We start from the raw sequence: 21,948 nt of genomic DNA on the forward strand, positions 1-21,948 counted from the left end.
GGAACTGGGATTAAATATCTTTTGCTGGCTCTTCTTACTAGCTTTCCATGCTAGTTTTAAATAAAAGCTCTCCCAATATATAAATTGATAGCAGAAACTCCTCTAGCTAATGTAAAACATTATTAACTGTTCATGATTCACATAAAACTTCTGATCGCTGAAAAATAGCCATCTTCAGTCCTTTGCCTGTATTGTTTTCTCCTTCTGAAACATTTAGAAAGCAACTGCCAGAAAATGTTGCCAAAGGCTAACCACGCACAGAAAAAATAAGACACGTCAATCTGACTTTTTAGAAAAAGAGAATTTTCCAGCTGACACCAGAATCTCAAAGTTGGCCAATCCAAGTGAAAAGTGCTTGGAAGTGTTCTGTTTAAGGTTGGGTGAAGCCTCTGTACATATCCTTGAATATTTAATTTGGCTTTTCTGTTACTAAGGAAACATGGCATGATAAGTGAATATGCACATTACTTCCATTTGGGTGGTGACTAAGAAAACCATCCTCCCCTAGATACAGGGCCTTACTGTAGTCATTCTCCATGTACTGACCACAAACAAACTTGCCATCTTGCCTCCTTTTCAAGAATTAGGTTCAACTATAGAATGAATGAATAGAAAGCAGTATACATAGCTTGTGAAAGGAATTGGGGAAACCTTCTCAACTAAGAGAACATCATTTCTGGTAAACTATTTTTGTTAGCTCACGGTATATGTTGTACACGCTACAATGTAAATGGCTTTTTACTAGAAGCTACAAAAGAAATGGGTCCAAACACTCTTGAGAGACCTATAGACAATTCTCATAAGCAATGGAGGGTATTAAGAATAACAGGAACTCTTCTATAGAGGACATTCTTATCCCTCTTTTTACCTTCTCTAAGCTGTGGCTCAGTGCTGTTTAACTTTTTGTGATAATGGAAATGTTCTCTAACTTTGTGGTCCAATATGGGAGCTGCTAGCTATATGTGCCTGTTGAGAACCTGAAGTGTGACTAGTGCAACTGAGAAGCCGAATGTTTAAGATTATTTAATTCTAATTAATTTAAATAGCCACAAGTATCCAGTGGCTACTGTATGGATTGACAACTATATGTCAGTTGATGATAGTCATTAAGGAGTAACAAATTATTTAGCATTCTATTACATGCCAATCACTGTTTTAAGCATCATGTCATATATATTAACTAATTTAATCCTAATAACTGCCCCATGCAGTAGTTACTAAGATTATACCAATTTTACAGATGAGAAAACTGATGCGCAGAGTAGACAACATGGCCACATCACAATCTGGAGAATGACAAAGTTGGATTTAGAATCCAGGTATATGGGCTCCAGCATCTTTAGTCTTAACCTGGGCACTGGACTGCTTCTCCATAAGATCATGGCTGATTTATTAACAGCAATAGTTATTGAAGACTATCCTGACCATTTTCACTACCTGATTGGGCAGAAACGCATAGAAAGCATAAATGAAGATTTAAAAATCATAATCTCTTTGAGGACTTCAGGGCTAAAAAAATGTAGACTTCCTCGGCTGAGTGCCTTGAAATGATTGCATAAGATGTATCAACACACTTTGCCTACAAAAGGCCAGGCCTTGTGGCTGACTGAGTGCAGAAGAAAGGAATATTGACCCAGCTTCTTATTGAGTGTTGTCATGGAGATTCAGCTTTAAACAAAGGTGATGCTGTGTTTTTCTGCTCCCATAACAGAGCTCAGCAATTAACTTCAGCTTTATTTAGTCTGCAACACCAGTCTGGAGAGGCTCTTGAGAGAGGACCTTGACATAGCTTCTCACAGTGCTAGCCTACAGAGGGGTGACTTCTTGGGGACATGGTAGATGCCACTTGTGCAATAAACCCAACTAACTTTTCAAAAATCAATCATTTTAATACCATAAAAAACACTTTGCTCTGTAAGTGATCACCATCACGTCAATGCTGTATTGCATGTGTTTCTTATCAAGGACAATTTAAGAAATAAAACTGTTTCCCAAACCTGGATATGCATCAGAATCACTGGGAAGCTTGTTAAATACAGGTGACCTTTTGATGCCCACCAGGTTAGGGGAACAAATGATTTAAATTAGACCGAAGTATAAACTGAAATGTACTTTAGAAGGTTTGTTTTTGGCAAATTTTCTGCCATACATAGGACTTTTTAAAATTGGTCATTGGCGTTTCCTTAAATATCTGAGTACTAACAGGTGCTAATTTTTAAACCATGATGGTGAAAATGTTGAATGTATTTATGCCTGGAGTCAGGAAATATGCGTTGTGTTATGAAATTAAATGAAAACTAAGTGTGTTTAAATGTGATTTCCCAGATAGCTCATTTGACAATACAGTGAAATTTTGGCTTTAAGGCACCATTGCTCCAAAAATGATCAATACTAAATAGGTTGAAGACAAGACAGTAGATGTATTGACATTTCAAGATGTAAAATCCTGCAGGTTGTTCCAAACAAAAATTAGATGCAGATGGATTGCTTGACATTCTTAAACTTTATTATGTGTGGTACAGGAAGACAATGGGTACAAGAGACCAAATAGAAGAATATCAGATGGGAATCTCCAAAATCCTTTCCTAGAGGAAATAGAAACAGAAAATCCAGTTAATTTGACATGACACCATCACAACACTGATGGTTAACATTTGAATTGCTATTGTGCTAAATTCTAATCTAAGCACTTTACCTTTATTTATTTCTCACTACTACCATATGAGGTTATATTTTACAGATGAGGAAATTTAGACACAGAAAGATGATCTTTTCTAAAGAGTCAGCATTTTCTTGCTTGGCATTAATGATAAAGTTTCACCTACTGATCCCTTATTTGATTTTCTTTTCCTGTAAATGGTAATGGGTCAGAACCCCCCATGAATGCTACTCTTCCTGCATTCTTGACCCAGAAAAAACTGAGAATCTAGTACTCAGAAAGAGACTGGCTTTTCAGTATTGCATCACAGTAGATCACAATAGATCACAGTAGGGATCTCTTCATCATTTGGGATCATTGATGTCTTCCTTAAAGAAAGCTCTTAGACAAGATTCTAGTGGGCCATGATCTCAAGACACGTTTAGTGCAATTTCCTTAATTATGCGGGACTATTAAGAGGATGTTGCTGGCATGCATGTGATGAGAACTACCCACGACTAAACTCATGCAAACAGGATAAGGTCTCTTTCATTCATTAAGTTCATTGGTGGGCTGGGTGGCAAAGCTTCCTTAGGACACTTAGAACGACAGATACTTGCCTCAGACAATCACTTGACTAGATGCCAGAGCAGATGGTCAGTTGCAGTTGCACTTCTCACCTGAATAAAAACAACAGCTCAAGTCTCAGTCTGGACTTTGGCAAACCACGGGAAATTAAATGCAAATGAAATTTGCAAACATGACAAAAACGAGGGAAAGAGGAATTAAGGTCCAAGAACAAAAATGTAGCATTTTTCATACTAACCCTAGGAGGCCAGCTTAATCAAATTTTCAGCTCAGACTGATAATGACCCTGGTGGCCAGTTTCTTTATAGAGCTTTGCTATGGCAAAAGCAGAGAGAGAAGCAGGTGATGAAGGGGTGGGGACAATTAGCTTTTCACATTTTTGTTCCAGGGAATTGCCATTTTTTAATGCTAGCAAATCTTCTGAGTTTAATTACCTTTGCTCATGTTTCCATGCCAAACTCGATTACCTTAAGCAGAGGTGAGTCTGCTTATAACCATCTGTATATGAAGACTCATGGTTTGAACTCTGAATGGCTAAACGTCACTCAGGATGACCAGTAGATGTCAAATATGATCATCAATGGATTTCAATGAATTCTGAGACTTAAACATTTCCAGTTCTAGCAGACCATGTTCTTTGTATAACAGGAACTACAGTGTTTACGTTTTTAGACCATCAAAAAAATCCAAGAGGAAGTGAAATTATATCCAGTGGTCTTTGCAATACGATAAAGAAAAGAAAAGAAAAAAAAGAAAGATGCATCTCACTCTGCAGTGGCCCTGAAGTCAGATTATGTTTCCCTCCATGAAAGCATGGAGGACCTAGCTAATCTTTAGCAAACTGAGGGCCTCTAGAATCAACTTATGAGAAGAAGAAATGATGAAGAGATAGATGATGTAGACTGAGACATTTTACCTTATTCAATCCTATTTCAGAAAAATTCATTAGAAAGACCTCTGGCCACAAGACCTGAGTACAGGTGTCTACTCTGCCACTCATTGGTGTGTGTTACTGGGAAGCTAATTCACTGCTCTAAGTCGGTTTTGCCACCTGTCAATAAGACCTGCCTCAATGGATAGTTGAGTACATTCTAAACTTTGCAGCAATAGTGAAAATATGGTGAAAATTTCTAATATTATTATTAAGTTGCTGCAAATGATCATGATAGGCCCTTTGAAGACTGAGATGAATGAGTCTGGCCCTCCAGGGTGGTCCCATATTTAATATAAGCGCAATGAAAGCCAAACTTCAAAGTATCAAGGAAGATCTCTGAGAAGTTTTGTTAATTGATTTTTTGGTAGGATCCCAACTTCTAAAGGAAACCAGATGTGTTTTCACGAGCTAAAATTAAGGGAATCTGTTCCACTCAGTCATATTCTATCACTCAAGACATACCCCAGAACTATTATTTGTACTTAAAATGTTCTTCAGCTTGCCAGCCGGCCAGGAGCTACCCGTCGAAGTTAATCACATGTAGTGGTTCATATATCAGGTGGTATGAGCCTATCTGTCCCATAGCAGCTTTGCTGAGTGACTGATAGCCTTCTCTCTCAATTTCACCAAGCCAAAAGACTACTAATGATGCATCAAAAGGCCACAGTAAACTATCTTGAAAACAGAGATTGTTGTACCTAGAGAAAAGGTTGCCTTACTTTATTGGCAATCCTAGATATCATGACTTCCAACTCTGAGAGTTTATGATAGACAAAAATGTAACCAAAACAAAAAAGAGAAAGGAAAGCCAATTAAAATGAAACACAGGGCTGGGCACGGTGGCTCACACCTGTAATCCCAGCACTTTGGGAGGCCGAGGTGGGTGAATCATGAGGTCAGGAGTTCGAGACCAGCCTGACAAACATGGTGAAACCCCATCTCCACTAAAAATACAAAAATTAGCCAGGCGTGGTGGCAGATGCCTGTAATCCCAGCTACTCATACACATACTCATATATGTAATCCCAGCTCTCATATACAGAATCTCATGCCACCTCCATGGTACCTCATCAAGATTAGCTTATTTTTGTCTTATTAAAGAGGAAACTGAGGATTGAAACTTAACCACAATCAGAGATCAATTAAGTGATGAAGCCTATGCTACCCCAAGTATCAGAGCCAGGATGGGACTCTCAGTCCAGTTTTTCTTATTCTTGACCAGAGAAAAAGATAGCACATGCAAGGTTATAACCAATACTTGGACCAACACTTACAGAAAATGGAGTTGCTGATCCATGTCATGTTTTCCTAAGTGTTGGGTCAGCTCAGGAAGAACAAGCTTCAGAAATGTTATCTCAATCCTCTTTGTGCAAGCTGAGGTCCTCAGAGGTTACTATGAAAGAGGGCAGAGATATAAAGGGAATTGAAAACTAATCTTCAACTTGAAAAAAAAATGAGAATAGTCATTTAGATCATAGAGAGAAATAATGATTACCTTTGATTCCTAGAGAAAGTTAATTTAAAGTGTAATCCAAGTTCCACTGTACAGCCAAAAAAAAAATCTGCAAAGTTGAGATACATCTTTAGTAGATGGAAACGAGTCACAAGGGTCACCTCTTTTGAATATTGGGAAGATGCTCATTCACAATAATTGGGGGAAAGAAAGATTTTTGAGATTAACTGACCCTGGTTTAGGATACACAGTGTTTTTTAAATGCAAATGATATTTGGTATCATGATAAAGACAAAATCTGTCCTGAATGACAGTCTCTAAGGAAATGCACTCAATAGTCAGAAAACCACCAATTTGATTGCTTATGTTTTTGTGTTTACCAAATTAGAATCTATAACTATTTAAAGCAAGTCCTTAGGATCCATGTCCAGTGGAATCTTTCAAGTTCATGTGCACTTTGAAAGTATAGATATCTGTGGCCCATGAAATAAAATAGGCATAAAACTTCATTGGTTTATAAATGGGTTTAGCACAAGAAAAGAAATTAATTACACAAGCCGAGATGTAGCACTGACACCCATTTTAGGAGCTGTACATTACAACTACACCGTATTTTTGAAACCTGTGACGTCACGTTTATACATTGTATTTTTAGGGTGGTCTTTGTGACCTTAGAGGCTTTATCTGGAAGAATATAATTCCACCTGCTGAGGCTGTAGACTTATTATTGTTTTTATTTTTATAATATTATTATTGCTAACAAATATTCACTTATAAATGTTTACTGTGCATCTACCGACTTCTAGGTAATAGGAGCCTTTGGTATGGGAAGTATTGTGCTCCATTCATTCCAAGCACATTTTCTCACAGCCTAGTACTTACTAGCCCTTTTACTTAAAGGCACAAAGACAAAGGAAACTCAGTCTTTCTACCCTCAGGCTGGTTCCTGCATTTCATTCCCTAAAACTATATGCCTCAAAACCCAGTAGCCTCACAGAACTGCTTTCTAGTACCAGAACATGCCATATTCTCTTGTACTCCAGGTTCTTTGTGTATACTTTCCCCTACCTCGAGTGCCTTTCCTTTTATGGCTGCCTGTAGCCCTTTATCTTTTAGGGGCAGCTCAAGCAAAACATCCCAGGTGATGGTCTCCACCTGTAGCTTGATGACACTTGGTACATACCTTGAGGAAGAGCCCTTGTCACCTTTGAGTCTATTACTTACCTTCGAGTCTTCCATCAGATCTGAGCTGCCTGAGAGCACTGTCCCCTCCTGTCCCCCACTCCTAGTCAGCTCATGGATGGCCCAGAGGAGAGGTGCTTGGCAAATATTTCTTTGACTGACCCAATTTAAGGATACTCAGTAAAAAATCTTGACCAGATAGGGCAGTGCAATGCATATATGTAAAACTTGACATAGTTTTTGTGACTTTGAGGTTTGATGTGTACATTTCTTCTATGCAAGGAATGAGAGAAGTAGTAGCCATGTAAACATTCATCCAGTTCTTTAAGTTGAACTTCAGTTGCAGAACCAAGACGGCAGATATTAATTGGATTTTGAAGATATGCTGAGATATCAAACCTTGGCGAGAGAAATGATGGTGTCTCACAGACCTCTTAGGCAGAGAGAAATATGCCAAAAAGATTTATAGCTGCATTTATTCCTGAGGTGATTCAGTGTCAAAGGTCAGATAACACATATTCTTTGCTGTATTTATAGTGTTTCAAAGTGAATTTTAAATGGAGGTGGTCTCCAGTTATAGCAGAGATATCACATTGAATGTTAAAGAGGGAGAGTCCCAACATGATATGAAAACTTGCACTGCACGGTTCCAAAAAGCTTAAAATTGCCAAATAATCCCATTCATTACAAGAAACCAAATATGATTTTTATAATATCATTCAATAATGGATGTGAATATTATAATTCATGTGTTTGGCATTCTCACAAGGCTTAATTATACTCTCAAAGATTTTTTCATCAAAATACCATTCTAGGGTGTAAAAATTTACCTCCTAACAAAACTTATTTCCTGACCTGGTCATGGTGATGATGCCAGATTAATTGTGCTTTTTATTTTGTACCTAATTGCATTTCGACATAAATGTCATTAGGTTGATAACACTTTGCAGAGTTTTAAATTTTATAAATATTCATGTAAAGGATGCAGAAAGTATTGATTCTGCTGATGCCTGGCTGAGAGTGTTTGTCACATGAGAGTGCTTTTAAACAGTGACATGTTATGGAATGCATTTTCAAACCAGGCTTAGGTTATGTTCCATCTGAATTTGAACCTACTTCCTTCAAATCCCTATAAGCAAATATTTGATTTGCTGTAAACAGTGTGGCTTTGTTGGGACATGATGCCTGACACTAAGTTTTAATAGCACAGTAATATGAAAGTTTACTCTTGAATCTGTGGTTTTCTTTTTACTGTCTTGTCTCCCTGAAAGCAATCACTTAGAAATGGATTTGAACGCATAACATTAAGAGACTTCTTTCATTGCCCTCCTAAGTTTACTAGTCTCATTATTGACCTGAACAAGTAAATCACCTGTTCTTTGAATTAATGTAACTTAAACCAACTTATATCCCCAATTATTTTGAAGCAGTTCTACAAAATGTTTATCATTAATTTTTAAAGTCACATTTAAATTGGTCAGAAAAGGAGACCAAATACAATTATTATTTCTATTTGGAATACCATTGTGAAAACAAAGACGGGAAGAAATAGAATAATAAACTAATAAAAGCCCTATGATATTGACATAGGAAACAGACCAGTCCACATTATTAAGCAATTATTCCCCTCTCATGATGTGACCTCATTGCTTTCTCTCATCAAAATCTTTGAAGTAAGACAATGCTAGCTACAAGTTTGAATTTACTTCTAATCTGTATATCCTAAAAATGTTTTTAACCAAAAGGTTGACTTAAAATATTTTCATCTGACTCCCTTTAAACCCAAAGGCATCGACTTAGACAGGAGCAAAAGAATTTTTATGGATTGAGATTAAATCTATCATTTTTACCCAGGGAAAATTCCTTCTTATTTATTCTCAGTCAGTCTCATGTAAAAAGACTATTAAAGTGTTGAGCTCCAGTGTTTTGACAAACACTTGTACTACAGAAAAACTTGAAATCTCACTGGAATACAGTTACATATTCACTGGGAGGAAAGAATGGCCTATTTAAAAACTAGGACAGATCATGTTGACAGGTAAAAAGGAAATAACTATGTGAACAGTATACCCTAAATTAAAGACTGAGTTACTGGTGTCCATCTAAAGTCAACAGAAAATGTCATTACTCTTTGGAAGTACTCTTATCCTGTCTTACCATACTAAATGGATAAAAGAGAGAGCAAGATTTTATTTATATTCAGAATACTATTACACAAACAAGGATGGGAAGAACCAGAACAGTGATCTGATAAAAGTCCCATGTTATCAATGTAGGAAAGAGAAAGACCAGTCTACATTATTAAGCAATATTTTTCCCCTCCTACAGTATGACCTCACTGCTTACTCTCTTGGAATCTCTCGAGAGGTCTCTGTATTATATAAGTACAATAGGAGGTTCAGAGAAAATCAAAAGAGAACGTTTTACTCAAAGCCACCACATGACTTTAATAACTTATTCCATGTTCTCTACTGTATATTTTCCCATAGTTTGGAATGCCCAGTTCCACGTGGATGAGGATGCTTGCCATAGCAAGTGTTGTTTTCCACTGTCATGTAATATTGCTTAGGCTGAAACAAGGTGATGATAAGATCCTTTCGGAGTATATTTTCTTTAGTGAGAGCCTAAAGCAATATAAAAGCATCTGTGGTGAATCCATTATTATTCTTATGCCAGCCCACTCATGTGGCCAGTTCACACATCACACAATACATCATCATTTCCTCTAATCTATTTATTTGAACACCTTTGGCATTTATTGGTATTTCTTGGGTATAACCAATGTTGAAACTAATCTTTAGACCCTTGTGGTCTTTCATTGACCCTTTTTCTGCTTTTGCGTGATGACTAAAGTTGGTTCAGTGTTTCTCAAAGGCAGAACTATGAGCCACAAATCATCATCAACATATTATCAATCCCGGCCAGTAAACCTATTTATTTTCTGCAGAGAAGGAACCAAGACAACTTTGAATTAAAGATGGTAAGGCCATTTGTTGCTATTTCAATGGATACTTTTTTAGGAATGTGTACACTTCTTTGAATGTATTTAGTAAAAATAAACCAGAACAAACATTTTACTAGGTCTGCATTTACTAAGCATCCCCCTTCTATCCTTGTAGGTTTCCCACATTGCCTTCTAAACCCACAGTAGGAAATCATACATTGAGAAATATTGAGAAATAGTTTTTTACCACTGGTAGTTTTAAAGTAGAGCATGTGTCAGAATGACCAGCAACAGTTCTCTGCAATTACTGGCTAGCTGTTCAGGAAGACAAATGTGTATATACTCATAAACACGTTCTTTAGAAAATTAAGCAGGCATATGACCAACGGCAGCTGCTGGCACTAAGCTTATCAAATCGATCATCTTTGAAAATTCATTTCTTCCTATAGCTATATCTTCAGGTAATCATGCACAGTTTCCATGGAAACATTTCTAATTCTCATTGGAGACAAGAACACATAAATAAATAAGAATTAGATTGTTTTCTTACCTTTGGGAAAGCAGTCAAAAGCTATACTGTTGGTGGGATAGTGTACCAAGTAACAGACTTTTGTACACTCTTTCTTACTGGTGGTATACAGTCTACAGGAAAAGTAAATATATAGGTATGTATAAAATAAATGTGCACACAATATTACTTTTTATTATCATTATTTTCCTTTTGGGAAAAGGCTGCGATAGAGACCATACACATCATGCCCACTCTTTTGGTGGGTTCAATAGCCTTTGGTAGACCAGGTCACCTCAATTCAGGTACCTCTGAACATGGGAGTACTGGTGCCTCTTGAGTTAAGGGAATTGGGTTTTACTTGCTTGAGTTGGAACAGCTGAGGGAACCAGCCCAAACATAATTTATCTATCTGCTCAGAGCATTATTTTCTTCTTCTTGCCAGCCCTTTTTTCTCAGCCTAGTCCAGTCATGCTGTCCAGCCTGTGTGGTTAGTCCAAGAGGATGAAACAAGTAACATAAAGTTGAGAATGTTAGGGATCCAAACAAATGGAGAAGCAAAACAAAACAAGAACCATAACAAATTAACACAGCACAGAAGTGTGTTCTAGAATTTTCTAGGCACCATTATTTGTGTAGAGTTTTGGTGCCCACATCCATTTTCCAGCAGTCTGAATTCTTTTTCTTTTTTTTTTTTTTTAAATAACATACCTCCTTATATTGACAGTTCTAGTTTATGTAACAAATTTACTTTGTTGAGAACAGCACAAGTTGTTATTTATGTATTTTCCTTATTGTAGATGCAAATATGGTAGCACAAGAAAAACACCATCAGAATACAATTCCGTATCTTATTTTGTATTTTAGGTACAAATTGTTATTCTTCTAACATGTGCTTCATCATACAACGTGTTAATTGGCTTAAACCAGTCTTTTAGGTAGTCTATGTCCAGTCTCTATCCCAGAGTGAGTTCATCAGTCATACATCTCTACATCCAAACAAAGGGTGTGTCCCTCGCTGTCCACCCGCCTGCCATCTCTAGTTGCTGCTGACCTGCCAGAGTAAACTCTCTGTATCTAGCTAAGGTCCTTGAAGTATTTCTCTGCACGACTTGCAGGGCATTAGCTTAGAAAATGGATGGTAGCTTAAGAGAAAGGTAGCTTAGGGCCAGGCCTCTCTTCACTGTGATCTTTTACCAAAGAAAGCATGAGAGCCAAAGACAATTTACAGAACATCTTCTGGTTGATACCAGTCCAGGTGAAGAAGGCTGCAGTTCTTATCCACCCATCCCAATAAAGCCATGCTGCCTCTTAGTTAATATTATCCACCCAACTTGAAAAGGATCGTCGTGGCCATCAATAAGCCATAGCCCAAGCACAACCATGGCATCTTGTTTATCTGGCATCTACAAGTTTGCCATGAACATACATCTGCCAAGTGAACTGCAGAAAGTGCAGGGAAACATGCCAAATTCAGGATGCAGGTGGGAGAAACAGTTTGAGGTGCCCTTCTTCTTAGACAGGAATGTGAGAAGGCATCATCATGGCCAGATATAAAGCTATCCAAATGAGGCCAGGTTCTTTTAAACTTTTAGCAATGGAAGTCTTATTTGCATAAATAAAATTTAGTAAGTAGCTGAGCTACAGCCCTATGCCCTCTGAGCTTGCTATTTTTCAATCTAAGTGCAGAGACCAGCAAGCATTGGCCCAACTCTGAATATCTAATATGCCAGCAGTGCACAGATAAATTGAAATTTTGAGATTTACTTTTTGTTTACTCCACAAGTAATGGAGTTTTTCTTTCATATAATGGACTGTTAGCTAAGGAAGCAAACTAAGAGGATAATTGTATTTCTTGAGGAAAAAATATGGTAGTATAAATGTCTTCCATATTAAGTCAGCGAGCAAATTCATTTTTATGTAGACATGTAGTTGCAGTGTGGAGTTGGATGAGTAGAAGCATGCATGCACCAGATGGCAAACTGCAGTGATGGAGCAGAGCTGTTAAAAATGAAAACACTGAAGATTGAAATACATTGAGACTAAGTGTTTAGAGCAACAATGAATAAGAGGACATTTCTGTTCCACTATTTACTTTGTAGCTCATAGTATAAACTCTACTTTCTCTCAGACACCCTCCCTCAGAAAATAGTGTACAGAATTTGCCCATTGGAGAGACAAATTCCTTTTTCAAGTGCATGAGCTATGTTTTTGTTTGTTTTTAACCAGTGAGCTTAAATTCAGAAAATAATGTCTTTTATCTCTGTTACCAAAGTTAAGATATTGGAGACAATTTTAGCTATATTTGGCATTAAACAGAATATTATAATGTTACCTAGCATAGCATAGTCATATCTGTTTTTATTAATTGAATTTTTCCGTATTGTTATTTTCCTATATACATGCATTTTTGCATTGCTGCGGACTGGTTTTTCAAATGTCATTGCTGTCTGCGATGTTACTTTTTCCCTATTAGTGGCTCGTTTTGAGATCATTTTAAATGACTATTTGTATGTTTGTCTCATCTCAAATGTTTTATTTCTTTGAGTTGACTTTGTTCTAGATCGGTATCAATGCTAAAACTTTGGGAGCTGTATCCAATGTGGACTCAGATTGAGTTTCCTAGAATAAAATCCTTGTCAATTTCTAGAGCTACACTGTCCAAGACAGTAGCCTCAGCCACAAGTGTGTGCTTAAATTTAAATGCAATGTAAATAAAGTTTACTTAATTAAAAACTAAGTAAAATAACAAATGCATTTCTTCAGTTGAGTAGCCATATTTCAAGTGTTCAATAGCCACATGTGCTAGTGCTTACTCTATTAGACAGCACACACATAAAACATGACCATCACTGCAGAAAGTACTATTGGACAGCTTTTGTGCAGATAAGCTCTTTGGATTCTTTTCTGGGAACTTTGAGAGCTGGGTCATCAGAAACCCCAATGTTTGGAGGTACATGAATCTCCTCCTATGGTTTAGCAAATGTCTAATTAAGTTTTCATGGTGTTTTAGGGCGTGTCTACACAATAACAAAAGAGCTAAAGCAATTGAAAAAAATCTTTCCAACTCGTGGTGAGAAAAAGGCTCTATTTTATTTGATTTTTCTGAATTGTTTACCTTGGCTCTATGTAGACACTAGAACAACAACAAAAACCCAATGAAACTTTTTCAAGGAAAGAGATACCAAATGAAATTATTGGAATACAATTTTTGAATTAATCAGATGAGGCCTCTACCTGGGCAGCCTTCTTTGAGCTCAGGTTACTCCTGTCTTTGTAGACAAAACAAGCAATAATACGTTACAGTATGTTTAAAGAATCTCCCAACAAACATCATTATATTCTGCATACACAAACTATATTACCAAATAAGGAAACCAAAAGAGTAGTTCCTGCACTGGAATTTTGACATGCCATTCATATTCTAAGAAACAGAGGAGCAAAGAGGAACAAGCGTGGGTTGAAGAGTCAGACCTGGGTTTTAGTCAAACCTCTGCTGTTAACTACATGTGTGGCTTTGGTAGTGTTACTTAATCTTGCAAAGCCAAGGTTTCCTCGGTAAAATGAGAATAACAATATCTATTCTATAGATGTACTGTGGGGAGTAAGTAAGACATTCCACACAAAGCATTCCGCATAATGCCTATTTCAAAGAGTACTTTATGCTAGCATTAGCATTAATGTCAGTGTTAGCATGTTAACAACCAATGTCATACCCAAAAAAAGCCTCAACAAGGATTGGACCTCATCACTAAATAGCAACAGTAATAAGTTTTTTGAAAGTTAATAATTCTTAAATAGCATAGTATTGAATTGTCTAAACTCAAAACTTCTAATTTCGTCTTTTTTTCCCTAGTAAATATATGCTTCCAATTATGTTTTCTGCTTATTGACTTTGAACAGTATCTAGTTAAATTGTGTGTGTGTGTGTGTACAAAAATAAAGCTATTATTGTAATATTTGCAAGAAAAGGTTTTATGAAATGCGAATTTAACAAGACAACCTATAATAAAAAGCCACTAATTATAAATATATAGGTATATTTGTCAACACAGGTATAGGTATAATAGATGCACACATGTTCATATAAATTCTTCTCTTTTTTTTTTTTTTTTTTTTTGAGACGGAGTTTTGCTCTTGTTGCCCAGGCTGGAGTGCAATGGCACGTCTCAGCTCACTGCAACCTCTGCCCTCCTGGGTTCAAGCAATTCTCCTGCCTCAGCCTCCCGAGTAGCTGGGATTACAGGCACGGCAACCACGCCCGGCTAATTTTGTAGTTTTAGTAGAGACGGGGTTTCTTCATGTTGGTCAGGCTGGTTTTGAACTCGCGAACTTAGGTGATCCACCCACCTCATCCTCCCAAAGTGCTGGGATTACAGGCGTGAGCCACCACGCCCAGCCATAAATTCTTCTTTTGAGGATTTAGTTTTATCTACCCTGTGGTGTTTAATCTACACTTAACTGCACCTTTATATCTACTACATCTTAATAAATTATGCTGAAATTTATTTCTAAGCAAAGCTTTTTGCCTCTTCAAGAATAGAAGGATGTTGACATTTAGTTGATATAGTGTTTTCTTGATATAATATTTTATGATATACGTATGACATAGTTATTATCTCTTTTATACATAATTATGTTGAGTTTTAGAAAAGCTCAGTGATTCTTAATGCCACATGGCTGGTAAATGGAGTGGTTTACATCTGAACCCAGGTATGTCTCAACCCAAAGCCTCTTCCTACATCACACTGAATGCCGCAGCAAGTCACCATCCACTTGCCCTCCTCTCAATTGGCCACTTGCTCTGGAGACACAACAGAGCCTATCATTCATTCTGTTCCTCCCTTCTCAGTATGTTCCTTTAGCCTTGTCCTAGGGTCTCTTCTGTCAAAAAGTCAAACTGGAGCCCACAATGTTGTTAATTAACCTTGTTACTTTGTCTACATATTTTCAAAGTATTTCACAACATTCACTCAACTATTCATAAATAGAGATAGGCCAAAATCACAGTTCTTTGTGTAGTGTTTGCCAGGATCAAACCCAGTTGGCTTCTTGGTTTTTATTAAAGATATCTCTCTTATTTGCAGAGCAAAAAGGATTTCCTCAAGAGTATTTAAAATTGAGACTTCCTTCTATTTGGCATTAAGCCTTTGACACCAAGATCAGCTTCTAACTGAAATATAATATGTTGTGAATGACTTAATGGATAACCTGAAATCCCTTCTGCCATAAACAACAGGAAGTATCACAAATATTTGAATCTGCCTCATTCTAAATGCAACTAGCCAAAATATTCCTGGAAAACAAATCTTAAAACTAGTATTTTAAATCTGAAATTTACTCTTACCACCATATTGTTAGTAAAGTTAGCAATTGGGAATTCTAAGCATTTAACCTTTGAGCTGGTCTTGTGTTATTTACAAAGTGATAGCTATATGCCCATTTTACCTGGGGACATTTGCATGCATGACTAAAGGCTCCTAAAGTTTTGCAGATATGCCATATAATAGCATCTTAAATCCAATGTTTTTTTTGCTTGATTTCTTCCCTAAGGTTTGTCTTGCATAGAATAAAACTCTTCTCCAGTGGTATAGTAGATATTTTTTTCCCCACAGTACAATGCCATTATCATGGTAGTGTCTGGCCCTGTGTACCTGGATTAAAGTTTGACAACTTTTTCCAATATTTTATGTTTCTAGAAGACCTGATTAGTAAAAAATAACTTTTTCAACATTCACATGCTAGAGGAAAAAAGTTATGCTTCCGAAATTCTAATTTATTCCTACTGATACAGTTCAGTAAGTTTGGAAGTTTCCCTGACAAAAGGTTGTTGCCTTAGCAGGAAGGGTGCAAGAAAAGAACAACCTGACAGGTGCATTTGTCAGTTGGAGGATTCAGTACCAGAGGACAAGAAGCAAGGGAAGGGGGAGGCTTCACACTTCTGAAGCAGAGCCTCCAAAAATCTTCTTTCCAACAAGGAACAAAAAGAAAATGGTGGCAGGAATGAGTCAAACTTAAAAGAGCAGAAGTTAGCATTCACCAAGGCAACCCAGCCCATAAGACACAGTATTTCTCCAGAGAGGCAAGCACACCCCACATCTTCTAGAGCTTCCTTATGCAGGATGGGAAGATGAAAGAAACGGAGAGTTACTTACTGTTTGGATCTACATTTTCACAGAGCTCTGTCTTTGCCTCACCGTTGGGTCTGTCACTGGGTTTGTGTGACAGCCTCGATGACATGGTGGCTGCTGTGACTACTGCCTTGAAGCTTCGCTTCCGTTTCTGGACATTGAGTTCAGGGTGGAAAATGATGATGTACACTTTCGGCATGTATAGCATCCCCAGCGCCACTGATGCACTTAGGTTCATGGAGATTGTAAGCGTGGTAGTTTGTATGTAGAGCTAGGAGACACAACACACAAGGCACTATTACAAATAAAATGACTGCAGAGGGGGTCTGAACACTTAAAGCGATGTCAAGAATGACTATGTCTAGGAGATAAAGCAGTCTTCAAGGCATTTTGATAAATAAAGGAAAGCACAATAACTGCACAGTTATTGGAGGGTATATGCATATATTAATTGATTGAATGCTATTGGGTCAATCCATGCACATGCTTGCCCTAGAGAAGTCTCCTATATTAACGTTCAGAGTAAACCTTCAATCATATTTGAAGGACTTCTAATCAGAGTGGCAGCTAAATATAAAGACATGAAGACCATAGAAATCTATAATCTTGATTAAGGTGTGGTTAGGTTTTATCTTTTATACATGTAAAAGAGGGTTCACACTCCATGATTTCTTCCTACATCGAGATTCTGGGGCCTTTTGAGAAGTCTTTATCTTAATATATGTCTCTTTTTACATTGTTTTCTAGAAAGCCACACCTTTTCCCTATCTGCTGAATAGTGAGTTGAGTTTCTCTGAAAACTAAGACCTTCTTGCTTAATTCTGTCTTACAAAACAAATGACAAGTGAACAAGATCTAGTGATGTTGGCTTGTCCACTCTTTATATTGTCAAGTTACTAATGAGATGCAACGCCTTATTCTGGAGTTGGGTTATTTGCAGTTTGGATGGTGCCCCTATTTCTGTCCTTGTCTCCTTTCGTTTCCTCAAGAAATCGGTAGATCAACCAATTGCTTGCTGTCTAATGTAAATATGAAAAATTGATGGTAGAAGAACATAGGGAGGTGTGTGATCCCTAAGATTAAAGCTACAGGCAACTTGCCTTGGTCTAGTTGTCTACAATACCCCCTACCGTGATCCAGATCCCCCCGCCCTGCCCCCAATGTGTTCAGTCATATTTGTGTTTTGCATGACTTTTAAAGGCTATTTAAATGGAACAACCAGCAACCATTGCCTTTTCTGTCCATGGAAAGCCTAGTTCCTGGACAATGTATTCGACTATGGTATTCCACAACTATGCCTTCTCACCGATCTGATGATAAAGCCCCCATTCTTAAGGGAGTTCACAAGGCCCCTCATGGTTTGTGCTTGCCTACTTTTTTAGACTAATTGTCCACTATTTCCCACCTCCCTGACCTCCCGATCCCCTGTCTTGCCTTCCCAGGGTTCCATCCATTTGGGCTGTCCTTTAGATCATGGATGAACTGTACTCATTCAATCACGGAACTTTTCTCCATGCCTCTTTTCTTATTTTTGTTTTCCTACGTATGGAACGTCCTCCTTTTCTTCCTAGCACACCCATCTCAGGCTGCCCTCACTCACAGCCTCAAGTCTAGGCCAGCTTCTTTACTGATACACTCTCAAAGGACTTCTTTAGATCATTTGTCCCTGTTGTAATTATGCACTCAGTACCTTGATCATTTTTCTGCCCATTTTCCTGCTAGGCCTTAAGTTCCATGAAGGCAGGATCTGTCTCTCTGGGACATTATTATGTCTGCAAAGAAGGCACTTGATAAACACACAATGGGTAGGCTCATGTGTTTGTCTAATGGACACCTTTTTCCTACCTATAACTCACTGGTTAAACAGCCTATCGCTATACAAAAATTTCCATCAGACATATTGGCCGCCTGGACATTTCTGATCTTAATTCTTCAAACAGAGGCCCTAGTGAAATCAAAGACAACTTTGCCATCTTGTCTGGAAGGAATACAGTTTTCTAGCCAACATTAATTTGAATATGTATGTCTCCAAATGGTTAAAAGGAGCTACCAGCTGCTGACTATAATACATAATGAATGTAACATAGAAAGACAAAACAATGTTGAATTAATGACTCTTTAAAGTGTGAATCAGATCATATTTTTAAAGTTCATATTTCCCTACTAGCATACCTTTAGACTTTTAATGTCATTCCACCCTGCCAGCCTACACTGTTCAAGAAAGGCTTAACATAGTTACAGGGCTTTACAGACAAAGACAATTTTTGTCACCACTATCACTGTACTAATGAGAGATGTGCAAACCATGGCTTAGTTCAAAAAGGAAAAGGATGTCAACAAACCTATGGGATCTCAGGTTTTGTTTTCTGTTTCTCTGCTCATGAGTGAATTTTGCAGTTGATGAAATTATTCAGACTTTTTTATTATTTATAATTATAAATTATACATGCATATACACTAATGTATATTTGTATGTGTGTATACATATGTTTTCTTTTTTCAACTTTTAAATTCAGGGGTACATGTGCAGGTTTATTACATGGGTATATTGCATGATGCTGAGGCTTGGGATATGAATAATTCCACACCCAGGTACTGAAGATAGTACCTAATATTTAGTTTTTCAACCCTTGCCCACTCTTCTATTAGCCCCCAGTGTCTATTGTCATCTTTATCTCCATGACTACCCAATGTTTAGCCCCTCCTTATAAGTAAGAACATGAGGTATTTGATTTTCTGTTTCTGTGTTAATTCACCTAGAAAAATGGCCTACAGTTCAACATGGTTTGTTCTTTTTTGTGGATGCATAATATTTCATCTTTATACAGCCCACTGTTGGCGCACCTAGGTTGATTCCATGTCTTTGTTATTGTGAAAAGTGCTGTGAGTACATGCATCTTTTGGTAAAACAATTTGTTATCTTTTGAATATGTACTCAGTAACATACATACTTTTCCTTAACAAAGACTCCTTAGCAATTTAGGACTCTACAACTATGATGTTTGTTTTATGAAGTGTTTAGTTTCATCATTTTTAAACTAGAGACCATCAAGACTTTGATTTTCATTTAAAAAATTTTGCAGTCTCTGGTGACACTTCAAAAGTATGTGAAAACTGAAATAAACTTCACTAATCATATTTTTTCTACAGCCCCTCCACCTCTGAATCCTCTTTACACAGCATAGTGGATAAGAATGCAGATTCTAGACCTAGTCTATCTCAGTTCAATTCCCATTTACTAGTTTTGTAACCTTGGACAAATTACTTCTCCTCAGCTTCTGCATCTGCAAAATGGGCATAATAATAGTACCTATCTCATAATGTTGTCTTGCTTGATGATTAAATAAGTATTTGTAAAGTGTTTAGTGTAGGGCCTAGCACGTAGTATTAATAAGTAATATGTAAGTTTTTTTTTTTTTAAGACAGAGTCTCCCTCTGTTGCCCAGGTTGGAGTGCAGTGGCGCGATCTCAGCTCACTGCAACCTCTGCCTCACGGGTTCAAGCGAGTCTCCTGCCTCAGTCTCCTGAGTAGCTGGGACTACAGGCACATGCCACCGCACCCGGCTAATTTTTTGTATTTTTATTAGAGACGGGGTATCACCATGTTAGCCAGGATGGTCTTGATCTCCTGACCTCGTGATCCTCCTGCCTTGGCCTCCCAAAATGCTGGGATTACAGGCGTGAGCCACCATGCCTAGCCATATTTTTTAATAAGTATAGTCATGCATCACTTAATGACAGAAATGTGTTCTAAGAAATGCATTATTAGGTAATTTGTTATTGTGCAACCGTCATAGTGTACTGACACAAATCTTGGTGGCATAATCTACTAAAGTCCTAGGCTAAACGGTTTAACCTGTTGCTCCTAGGCTACAAACCTTTACAGCATGTTACAATACTGAATACTGTAGGCAATTGTGACACAGTGGTATTTATGTATCTAAATATAGTTAAACATAGGCCAGGTGCAGTGGCTCATGCCTGCAATCCTAGCACTTTGGGAGGCCAAGGTGGGCAGATCACCTGAGGTCAGGCATTCAAGACCAGCCTGCCAACATGGCAAAACCCTGCCAGGTGTGGTGGTGGGTGCCTGTAATCCCAGTACTCAGGAGGCTGAGCCAAGAGAATCACTTGAATCTGGGAGGCAGAGGTTGCAGAGAACGGAGATCACATCACTGCACTCCAGCCTGGGGGACAGAGTGAGACTCTGTCTCAAAAATAAAAATAAAAAATAAATAAATAAATAAATAAATAATTTAAACAAAGAATAAGCATGACAAAAATATAATCTGTTTATCAAAATGTCATTATGTGGCACATGACTATATGTAGGTATGAAGGCTAAGAAGGTTTCAGTCTACAGAGATCTCAGAGGTATTGGTCCACAGGGACCTGCTCCCACTAAGCCTAGCAGGGAAGCTAGGCTACTGACTCTTTGGCTTTTGGTGAGGTAGGAGGCTCACATTGGAGTTACGAGTTTTCACCCCACCATCTTCTTTAGTACATTCTTTAGTAAATTATAGCATATCTATATTTAGTCCCATGGTTACTATTTTACCTGATGCTTATTGTATAATGCACTACCCTGTTTAAGGTTAGGTATTTCACATCACTTTCCTTTATTTGTAACCCAGGAGGCGGAGCTTGCAGTGAGCCGAGATCATGCCACTGCACTCCAGCCTGGGCAACAGAGTGAGACTCCATCTCAAAAAAAAAAAAAAACGTCTGATGTGCAGAACCCATAGCTATAACTATTCTCTCTTTCAGTTTTCTGAACTGTAAAATGAAAATCATAATAGTTTGTACCTCATATGGTCATTGTGAAGAAGTAACCAATTAATATATGAAAATGGTTTAGCAGAGTGCCTGGAAAATAAGTACCCATGAAATGTTATCTGTTAATATTTATTTTCTGCCAGGTTAGGTTTCTGGGGTTTAGATCTAAGGATAAGGCTTTCACTGTAACCACTTTATATATTTTAAACTTTTTATGTATAGGTTATTGATTAAGTAATAGTGTTTATAAAACCCACTCCTGTTCATGTCTAGTCAGATAGAAATGTACCAGCAAATATTAAAGTGCACAAGTATGTGGTGAATTCAATGCCAGGCAAAGCTCAGTTGAACATGCTCTATGCCATTTTCTCATCTTGGCCTAAATAGTTCATTGTTGGATAAAATATGAATGCATATCACAAGATGCCTTTATTGCCTTATAAGATCATATAACATTTAGTGCTGAGTTCCTTGTCTAATTTTCGATTGCTAGGATGTTAAGAAATTTGAAAACTTGTTAGATAGTGCTCACAACCAACTCTGGAATTTGCCAATTCTCCTGTGTAGGTTTCAGAATCAGTTTAATTGAAGAATATTCTGATAGATTTCAAGGAAAGCTGTTAATAGTTGTAATAATGATGGGTCTTCAACTTTGAAAGCCAGAGTATTCTCAGTACTGTTCAAAAAAAACAAAAGGAAGTCAAGAAAAATAATTCACAGGGCACAGAGAAAGATATAAAACTAGAACTATCAGGAAAAACCCAACTTCACATTTTTGAGAAATCATCTTATTA

At 37.5% G+C, this 21,948-nt stretch overlaps 1 protein-coding gene across 2 annotated transcripts in view; it reads right to left on the bottom strand.

The window, feature by feature from the left end:
* Positions 1–21,948, bottom strand: part of GRM7 (glutamate metabotropic receptor 7) — an 883,018-nt gene that overhangs the window by 44,148 nt on the left and 816,922 nt on the right. The window contains exons 9-10 of one of the 2 annotated variants that reach the window (XM_003264927.3): positions 16,403–16,649; positions 10,290–10,381 (exon numbers count right to left, since the gene is read on the bottom strand). In XM_003264927.3, the coding sequence (XP_003264975.2) occupies positions 10,311–10,381; positions 16,403–16,649 (318 nt within the window). In that variant the 3' untranslated portion in view covers positions 10,290–10,310. The remainder of the gene's footprint in view (positions 1–10,289; positions 10,382–16,402; positions 16,650–21,948) is intronic. The other variant, XM_003264928.3, reaches the window with a different exon arrangement.

Source organism: Nomascus leucogenys, chromosome 21 (assembly GCF_006542625.1).
Source record: "Nomascus leucogenys isolate Asia chromosome 21, Asia_NLE_v1, whole genome shotgun sequence".
NCBI classification, from domain to species: Eukaryota; Metazoa; Chordata; class Mammalia; order Primates; family Hylobatidae; genus Nomascus; species Nomascus leucogenys.